This window comes from Ailuropoda melanoleuca, chromosome 2 (assembly GCF_002007445.2).
Source record: "Ailuropoda melanoleuca isolate Jingjing chromosome 2, ASM200744v2, whole genome shotgun sequence".
Taxonomy (NCBI): domain Eukaryota; kingdom Metazoa; phylum Chordata; class Mammalia; order Carnivora; family Ursidae; genus Ailuropoda; species Ailuropoda melanoleuca.
The window spans coordinates 191,367,159-191,377,040 of record NC_048219.1 but is presented as its reverse complement, the minus strand read 5'-3'; the positions used below and the strand labels follow the sequence as shown (position 1 = coordinate 191,377,040).

Below are 9,882 nucleotides of genomic sequence, written 5' to 3'. Positions count from 1 at the left end.
GAGTGTGTGTGTGTGAGTGGGATGCAGGGATGGGGGCCGGTGTCGGCAATGCTCATCATACGCTAAATGCTGCCTGTGACCCCATGGTGGGCTCTTTCCCAGCGATGCTGCCTCTGATACTCGCTATGATAGCAGCCTGGACGTTGAAGGTTCTGGGTGGGGTCACTCATCTGGAGTTGAGTAGTTAATTGTCAAGGAAACCCCAGAATTCTTTTCCCCAAGGACATGGGGGCCATCTGCCCCTGCACTGCCTGGGCCTGTGTTTACATGTGGAGTTCCTGGGAAGGCAGGCCTGGTGGAGGCTCTGAGAGGGTATGACTCCCAGTCCCCAAGGCCAGACAATGACTCATGGCTGGGGGTGGGGGCTGGGGAAATTCGGGGGGAAGAAAGTCGCACCTCCAGTTGTCATTACATAGACTTTATTGAGTGCTGGTTGCGTGCCAACCTGGTGCTAAATCCTTGCACTGATGTCTCAAGGCATGCATGGTTACAGGTGCTACAGGAAGGAGAACCAAGGCACGGAGGGGCCAATCTCTTCCCATTCCTACTGCTGACCAGCAGCCTTCCTGGGTCCTGGGGCTTGGTACTTCACGCGTTCCAGTGCTTCCCAAAGTGTGATTCTGGGGCTTGGGGCTCCCTCCCTGTTTGTAAAAAATGAGGGTTGCTGGACCTTGCCCAGACTAAATGAATCAGACTCTGGGAAGAGGCCCAGGAGCCAGCATTTTGGCCTGTAAGATCCATGTGTCTAGGCTCCCTAGAAAGTTCCTGATGAAGTAACTTCCAGCTACGGAGCTGGTTGGAGGAGGGGGCGGAGCAGGGAAGGGGGTCCCTGCTTGGGTTTACATGTGTACAGCTTGGGGAGCTGCAGGAGGCTGGGATCCCAGCACTCCAGACTCTTCCCTACAGTTCCCTCCTTCCCTGTGGGGCACCCTGTGGTGGAGTGGGAAGGATGGAGGAACATTTGAATGGATGAGAGGGAGGGTATTTGGGGGTGAGGAATATAGTGAGGGGACCACGAAGGCACGTGGGGCATGTAGGTCCAACACCAAGCTAGACTTTGGCGTGTTCTTTTTCAGAAGGAAGTGGGGAGTCCCTGGGAAGGTGTTCCAGGAGAGGAAGGACGTTGCTGGGGGTTCAGGAAGACTGGGCCGTGGGAGGACGGACTGGAGGGAGAATGGAGCTTCTGCGGCAGCCCTCGGAGGGGAGGACGACCTGCCCAGGAAACCCTAAGGAAAGGGAGTGAAGAGTGCCGCTCTGGGACTTGGGCGCGGGGGAGGGAGAGGAAACCCCACGTAAAGCCGAAGAGGGGAATGAGACCATTTGGGGCACGTGAACTTTGAGGTGCGTCTGAAATGTGGGGCAGGAGGGGGTGAGAGGCTCTCTGAGGCTCAGTTTTCTCATTTGTAGACGGGTTGTTGTGAGGGTTCCATGAGGACTCCGTATGGCGCCCCTGGGAACGTCGCATCAAACGCTTGGAAACAACAGCCCCCGTTTTGGGGGGGAGGTGTGGGGACCCCGGATGAGGGTGTCTGGGTCCACCGCTGCGGCAAGAGCACCGCCCCCTGGTGGCGGTCCCTTTTGGGGCCGCGGGGCCACCGGCAGGCGGGGCGACGGGGAGGGCTACTTGCGGGCCGGCTGCCGTTCGTCCGCCAGTCTGCTGACTCCTGGCGCCGCGTCTCTTCGTCGGTCTCGGCCACCCGCCCCGCGCCTCGATGTCGCCAGCCGCAGACGGCATGGTAGGGGAACGCGATGCTGCCGTGCCAAGCGCGCGGCCGCTGGACGGGGCCCGCGGCGAGTCTGGGGCTTGGGCGCGGTACTGGGAAGAGCGCACAGAGGGTCTCCCCGGGGCGGTAGGGATCGGAGGGACCCGTCGAGGCTCCCCACTTCTCGGGGGATTCGCAGCCTCCAGGATATTTCTGTCTTTTTGCGGGACGCGGGCGCTGTAACCCTTGCAGGTGGCGCAGGGATTCCTCCTCGAACCCTAGTCCGCGCCTGCGCGCTGCCCGCTCATTCCCCCCTCCCCGCCCCAGGATTCCCGCTGGGCTCCAGCTGCAGCCTTGCAGGAGGGCAGGTGAAACGCCTGGGAGAGTGAAAATGCCCCTCCATCCCAGAATGCGGGGATCAGGTGTGGGATTCACAAGGAGGTTGGGGGAGACTTCTGGGTGGAGGTTTGGTGAGGAGGAAGATATTCAGAATTAAGAATTCTTGGGGTCTGGGAGACAAAAGGACCTAGAAAGAAAGTTGGACGGTGACTGCGCCGGTACATGGGCGCCAAACTCCTATTGATAAGAGGAAATGGAGCTGAAGGACTAGGAAGACGGTCCAGGAACGGAGCCTGAAAGTCCGCGGTTGTTCTGAGGGGAGGGGTGGTGTTGGCGGTGGGCTTGGCAAAAGGGGTCAGGAGGACAGTCCCCAGCTCCTGGCCTGTCCCACCAAACCCCCTCCCAGCCAAATCCTGTTTCATCCCTGCCCCACCTTCCTTGGACTGTTTTTTTTTTTTCTTTCTTTCTTTCTTTTTTTTTGGTAAAGATTTTATTTTATTTTATTTTAAAGAATTATTTATTTATTTGAGGGGGGGCAGAGGGAGAGAGAGAGAATCCCAAACAGACTCCCTGCTGAGCACGGCGCCTGACATAGGGCTTGATCTCAAGACCCTGAGATCATGACCAAAGCCAAAATCAAGAGTTGGTAGATTAACAACCGAGCCACCCAGGTGGCCCTAAGATTTTATTTTTAAGTAATCTCCACACCCAACGTCCAGCTCCAACTCACAACCCCAAGATCAAAAGTCGACCGACTGAGCCAGCCAGGTGCCCCACCCTTGGACTGTTCTTCCCTTTCCAGGTGGGAAGTAAGTGTAATGTTACTGTGCATTGATATTGCATACCTGAAATGTACCAGGCACACCCTGAGAACTTTATATGTGTTTTCTTATTTAATCTTCACAGAAATTATGAGGTAAGCTTTGTGGACACCCCCATCTTACAGATGCAAAGACTGAGGCACAGTGAGGCGCCATCACAGCTAGAGTGGAGCAGAGCTGGCATTTGACCCCAGGCTAGTGTGTTTAACTCCATAGCCTGGGTCCTTAACCACTATAGCCTATGGACTGGCAGAGACGGGGACCTGGCAAAGGAGAGGGAACCCCAGAATTGGCAGAGTCAAGGTTGTCAAGGAAACAGAAATGAGCCAACTTTTGGGTTAGCATTCTGGTTTTTAGCCCTTTTCCCCCTCACTTGATCCCCACAGTGACTTAGTCTTCAATGCCAAGTGGCTGATAACCAGGCCCTCTGTGTGGCAGGCAGGCCCCACTTCAATACCTTTTATAGATTAAACTGCCTGGATCCTTGCAATAAGGAAACAGAGAGGACCCCCTGCAAGTGGTCACACAGCCCAGAATTGGGGAGGCTGGATTTGAATCTAGGCAGTTGCTTCCAGAGCCCTTGTTCTTGAAAACCATACTGATAAGATCAGGTAGTGCGTGTTGTGCCCATTTTACAGATGCTCAAACTGAGTCCCTCTCCCAAAGTCCAGGGCTTGAAAGGGGACAGACCCAAGGGAAGACTGCTGGCTGCAACACTTATTGTTCCAGAGGATTCGTCCTTTATTCAAAGACTCCAGTGGATCATGAAATTTATAACTGAGTCCTGCTTTGTATCATTTTTAAGATGTACATTTTTACATCTCTGAGATTGTTATACATCTCATTTCTCAGCGGTACCTAAAATAGCATTCCTTTTGGTGTTGCTGGCACCTTTGGTTTAACGAACTACCAGGGATCTTCGCGTGACATTTCTGGGTGTCTCTCTGTTCTGTTCCACAGGCTCCTCTCTGCTTCAATTGCTCCATCCTCCCTGGAGACGTGCCCCCCGCGGATGCCAGGAGCCTGGTGCCTTGCAATGGCAGTAGGGACCTGAACCTCACTGATGAGGAACTGAGACTCAAGTACCTCGGGCCCCAGCAGACAGAGCTGTTTGTGCCCATCTGCACCTTGTACCTGCTGATCTTCGTGGTGGGCGCCGTGGGCAACGGGCTGACCTGCACGGTCATCTTGTGCCACAAGGCCATGCGCACCCCCACCAACTACTACCTCTTCAGCCTAGCGGTGTCCGACCTGCTGGTGCTGCTTGTGGGCCTGCCGCTGGAGCTGTATGAGATGTGGTGCAACTACCCCTTCCTGCTGGGCGCCGGGGGCTGCTACTTCCGCACGCTGCTCTTCGAGACAGTCTGCCTGGCCTCCGTGCTCAATGTCACCGCCCTGAGTGTGGAGCGCTACGTGGCCGTGGTGCACCCGCTGCAGGCCAGGTCCGTGATGACTCGGGTGCACGTGCGTCGCGTCCTCGGGGCCATCTGGGGCCTCGCTGTGCTTTGTTCTCTGCCTAACACCAGCCTGCATGGCATCCAGCAGCTGGAAGTGCCCTGCCGGGGCACGGTGCCCCACTCGGCTATGTGCACCTTGGTCCACCCGCGGGCCCTCTACAACCTGGTCGTGCAGATCACCACTCTGTTCTTCTTCTGCCTGCCCATGGCCACCATCAGCGTGCTCTACCTGCTCATCGGGCTCCGGCTGCGGCGTGAGAGATTGCTGGTGCTCAGGCAGGAGGCCAGGGGCGGGGCCAGGTCCAGGGACAGCTGCAGGTTTCAGCGGTCGCAGGATCGGGGCCGGACACAGGTGACCAAGATGCTGTGTAAGTGTTGCTCCTGGGAAGAGAGGCTGAGCCAGGCCCTGGGTGTGAGGCTTCCAGAACCCGGGGAGTGGGGGGGGGGCTGAGTGTCTGGGTTTATGATGGAGGCTGAGTGTGAGGTTTGGGGTTGCCACCACTGCCCCCCACCCTGCCCCGTGTGCGCATGTGCATGGGCGATTACTCAGTGGGAAACTCATAGCAAAGATAAATGGCAGGATGGGCCACATGATTTGTGAGGCCCAATGCAAAATGCAAATTTGGGGTCCCTTGTTCAAAAATCATTGTGACTGTCCTGACAGCAATAGTCCAGCATTAAACAAAGCCCAGGGTCCTTCTCAGCTCGGAGGCCCGTGCAGCCGCACTGGTGAGGCACCCATGCAGCTGGCGTTGACTTGTGGAATCCAACCACAGACCGGGCAGGCGCACGTGGGTGGATTCCGGGATGGCAGAGCCGTTTATGGGAGCTGGGCCCTCCAGGTCTCTCATCTTTGTTCCTAAACATGTCTTGGCTCTGTCCTTCCCTAGAGCAACCTGGGAGGCAAGGCCATGGGCACAGAGAGTTCCTCTTTCTAGAGAAACAGCCCTCTTCCCTTAGTGGCTGTTGAAAAGTCCCAGGGAAGGATTCTGATTGGTGGGCTTAGGTCATAGCCTGCTCCCAGGCCAGAGTGGCAGGATGCTGCTGTTTGCAGCCCCCACAGACTCACATGCTGGGATGGGGGTTTGGGGAACAAAGTTCCCCAAAGAAGGGAGCAAGGTGTTGGATGGGCAAGATGATATGTTTCCTCCATGTTATATCTGTGGTTCCTAGGGGACCCCGGGAATGACCACTGTCTAAAAGAGGCTGGCTGTCTCTCTGTCAGAGAGATAATAAAATAAAGATTTTATTTATGTGACAGAGAGACAGAAGAAATAAAATCTTTTTAAAGTTTCAAAATAAAATCTTTTTAAAGATTTTATTTATTTATGTGACAGAGAGACAGCCAGCGAGATAGGGAACACAAGCAGGGGGAGTGGGAGAGGAAGAAGCAGGCTCCCAGTGGAGGAGCCCAATGTGGGGCTCTCCCAGGACTCCGGGATCACGCCCTGAGCTGAAGGCAGACGCTTAACAACTGAGCCACCCAGGCGCCCCTAGATCTGGCTCTTTTTCAAAAACAGACAAAATGGGGAATCCAGACAAAATGATACTAAGCCAATCCTTGATTTCCTCCCCATCCTGTCCCACCCTAGCGGGGCCTGAATCAGGTCGATGGAGTGAGCCAGGGCAAGACAGCGGTAGTGAGATCTTGGTCAAAGCCATGGGATGATAGCCGGCTAACTGGGGGCTGCCCCATTCCCAGAGAGAGACCCATTCCTCTTGTCACCCAGGAACGGTGTCCTAGAGCCCAAGGCCACTTGAGCAGCTCCCTGAAATGGGACTGACCCCAGAGATCCAGGCTTGCCTCTCAGCTGTGCCCTGTGAAGCCTGCACTACAGACCGACTACCCCCTGCCCACTCTGCCTCTGCCCCCTACTCCCTTGCCCTGCAGGGACCAAGTCTGCTCAGCTGGGATGGCTCTCGCCCTGGGAAGCTGGGGTGTTTCCTTAAGGCTGCCTTGCTTGCTGGGCTGGGGCTCTGGCTTTCTTCTCTCCCTGCCTCCCTCCCTCCTTCCCCCAGCTTCACTTTCTGAGGGCCTAGTGTACACCAGGCTGCGGCTGGGGATGTTGTAAGCAACATCCTGGTCGAGATCCCAGATGATGAGGGAAAACCGTGCTGGGGTGTGGTGGGGAAGGCACTGCAGGGGACGATAGGCAGTCAGAGAAGGAGACAGAAGCAATAAGAAACAAAAATCAAGACAACCGATGACAGAGACCCAAGGAAGGGCATGGCTGGTTGATGCCACAGCTGGAGGGAAGCTCTGGGAAGCTAAATGACCTCTTAGCTAAGAGCCACCTAGTTCCAAACTCTGTGATGGGAGAGCCAGACTGGGCCAGCTTGGCTCAGGTATCCACACCTGGTCCAGTTGACTGTGGCTGGGTGGATCCGGGCACTGTGGCTGGGTGGGACCAGCCTCTCCAAAGTGGGTGCTGATGCTAGGGCAGGCAACCTTCCAGAAGCTTCCAGATGGACAATGGGCGTGGGTGGCACGGTGAGAATGGGCAGACTACCCCGAAGCCAAGGGAAGGCAGCCTGGCAGGCACCCAAGTCTCCCCTCTGTACCCCTGCAGTTGTGCTGGTCGTGGTGTTTGGGATCTGCTGGGCCCCTTTCCACGTTGACCGCCTCATGTGGAGCTTTGTGTCCCAGTGGACCGAGGGCCTGGACCTGGCCTTCCAGCACGTGCATGTCATCTCCGGCGTCCTCTTTTACCTCAGCTCGGCCGTTAACCCTGTGCTCTACAACGTCATGTCGAGCCGCTTCAGGGAGACTTTCCAGGAAGCCCTGTGCTTGGGGCCTCAGTGCCGCTACCACAGACCCCACCACAACTCCCACAGCCTCAGCAGGGTGACCGTGGGCAGCACCCTGTGTGACCTGGGCTCCCTGGGCATCAGGACCCACCCGCTGACTGAGAATGGTGGCCGAGAGGGGCCGCAAGAGACTGACCCCTTCTGAGTGGAGCCTGGGAGCAGCTTCACCCAGAGAGGCCAGAGCGCCACTGGCAGTTTCGGGAGCCATACTTGCCCTCCTCGTGACCTCTCCCCCTTTGTGTCCCATCCCCACCTCCAGATAAACTCTGACTGGCACCTCAGGGTCTCCTACCCCCACCTAAGCTTTTGGAAGGGAGATAAGGTTGCTGTCTGCCCTCCAGAGCCCCAGGCCCACAGGTGAAGCCCTCCCTCTACAGAAACAAGGCAGCTGGTGAACTGGCAGAGCAAGCCTCCCCCTGGGGTCCCCCCCACAGCCACCCCCAGTTTCTGAAATGTGTTCATGGGGCCCTTTGACCCATGACCTTTCCTTCCCATTTCTCGTTGAGATTTTGCAGGTTCTGGCCCGTTCTGGCCCTTTCTAGGTCTTGGCCTGTACCTGGCACCCCTGCCATCCTGACCCTCCGTGGCCCCCACCCAGTCAGCTCATTCTGCTGTGATCTCCACCCGGTGGAGTGGCTGGGTGGCGGGGGTGCCAGGGATCCAGGGGACCTGGTTCCGATCTCGGCCCTGCTGCCACCGCCTTGCAGCGTGCTGTCAGCTTTCCCAGCCTTGGTCCCTTGTTTGCAAAATAAAAGGGGCCCTGACACTTCATAGTGTCACCCTTTGGCACTTTACCTGTGGTTTTCTGTGCCTGTGCGTAAATCACTGCTCGTCACAAAACTGCTGGAAAACCTAAGATCAACAACAAGGCAGAAATTACTCTCTACTTTCTCACCACCCCCCAACTCCTGCTCCCTCCCTGACCCTCATGTCCCACCATCCCCCAGCCCTGAGAGCCACTCCAGGGATGTTCTTTGCTTGGCACCAACTGAAGCCAGCGAGGGAGCAGAGCCCCTGCCTGCCTCTGTCCTTGCCTCCACGTGAGCTGGTCTGGGGGCCTGAGGTGAGCAGAACCCTGGGCCTCGCTGACCAGAGGATTCTGGAAACAAGAGACATGGGCCAACCAAAGGCAAGGAGTGACCCTGTGAGGACAGTTTTGCTTGGGGGCTCAGTGAGGTGAGAAGAGAGACAGGGACAGGTAGGTTGAGTCCTGAAATGAAAACCCATCCGAAATGCACAGGGGCTGGCGCAGTGCGCGGTCAGGACCCACTCGGTGGAGGAGACAGTGCACTGTAGGTCAGTTGTCCGGATTCCCCGTACAGACAGACCCTCCTTAGCTCAGGCTTCGGGGCCCCCTGCCCGAGAAGTGGAGAGATTGCACAGGGTGGCTAGAGTGGTCTGGAGTTTTGAAATTCAATTGTAAAAATAACAAATGCTCTTTGTAGAAAACTTGTGAAGTACAAATAAGCAAAAATGAAAACAATTTAAAATAATTAAAAACCACCCTTGTGGGGCTGGCGGGAGGGGGAAATGGGGACAGAGTTTGTTTTGCAAGATGCAAAAATTCTGGAGATCGGTTGCACAACAGTGTGAATGCACTTAATGGTGAACTGGGCATTTCAATGGTTATGGTGGTAAGTTTTATATTATATGGATTTTACCATTATTTTTTAAAAGAAAGGATTAAGTCTGAAGGAAAAGAAAAAAGTTGAAAACCACCCATAGATAGCTTCCCTCTCCTGAGACCACCACTGTTTGGAAGACGGACAGAGACGGAGACTCGACTCGTGGAAAGCAGGGCAGCGGGTGGTCTCTGCAGTGAGCTCCGGGCGCCCTGGGGTGGTGGTGGGGGCAGCCAGACCCCTGACCAGGCTGGAGCCTCCAGCTGTCCCCAGAGACTAACAGTGGGCTCCCAGGGGCCTCTCTTAAGTGACTGTCGGAGATGATGTATGGGGCTGAGGAGCTTGGGTCAGTGTGCGCCTACGAGGGGCCTGCTCTGTGCGGGGGAGTGCTGGCTGAGCAGGGAAGGTGGGGATGTGAGCTGTCAGAAGGCGTGGCTCCCTTAGCGTCCACTGGATGCCGTCTCCCAAGTGTCTCCCCAGCATGTCAGTGGATGGGTCCCATTTGTCATGGGTCACCAGTTACCATGGAAGATTGAAACAGTGGCTCTGGGCTCAGCTCTGGGACAAAAGGGATGGAGGTGGAAAGGCCCCCCAGCAGGATCCCGCTCTCCTGGAAGCCGAGGCCCCTGCAGCATGCCCTTCAGCACTGGGCAGGGCGGGGGGGGGCAGCTTGCCCCCAGGTGCCCAGTGCTCCTCCCAGGCCAGGGGCATCTGGGGCTCGAGTCACTCCCCCTCCTGGCTGTGGTCACCCACATCCCTCTTCCTCACAGGTTCAAGAGCTGGGGCTTTCTCTGTCTCCCGTCTGTTTTACTCTTGCCGTTCTCCTGGGTGGCATCAGAGTCCACACGAGTGTCCCACCGCTGCCCTGGTTTCTGCCCCTGATCTTTCCTGCAGCCCCGGAGGCCTCTCCTCCACCTGGCCTCTGGGCCCCCTGGTTACATCCTCACTCCCAGGACCTCCAGGTGTTTTTCCATTTCTGGAAGTGTGGACTCTTGACCATGACTGCCTCCTTCCTGCTCTGCTGCTCCTACAAGAGATTAATTCTTCAACCTCATCCAGGCTTCCTCGTTCTCATCTGCTCGGCTGTCCCCCCATCCAGGCTCGCCTCCTTTCTGATGGGTCCTCCATCCCA

General features: G+C 56.5%; 1 protein-coding gene across 1 annotated transcript; it reads left to right on the top strand.

Moving 5' to 3' along the window:
- The first annotated feature begins 1,602 nt into the window (after positions 1-1,602).
- On the top strand, positions 1,603-7,922 carry NMUR1 (neuromedin U receptor 1). The gene is made up of 3 exons (XM_011222650.3): positions 1,603-1,736; positions 3,824-4,688; positions 6,891-7,922. Exons 1-3 carry the CDS (start codon positions 1,713-1,715, stop codon positions 7,271-7,273), a joined length of 1,272 nt encoding a protein of 423 aa, XP_011220952.1. The 5' UTR covers positions 1,603-1,712; the 3' UTR covers positions 7,274-7,922.
- The last annotated feature ends 1,960 nt before the right edge of the window (positions 7,923-9,882 follow it).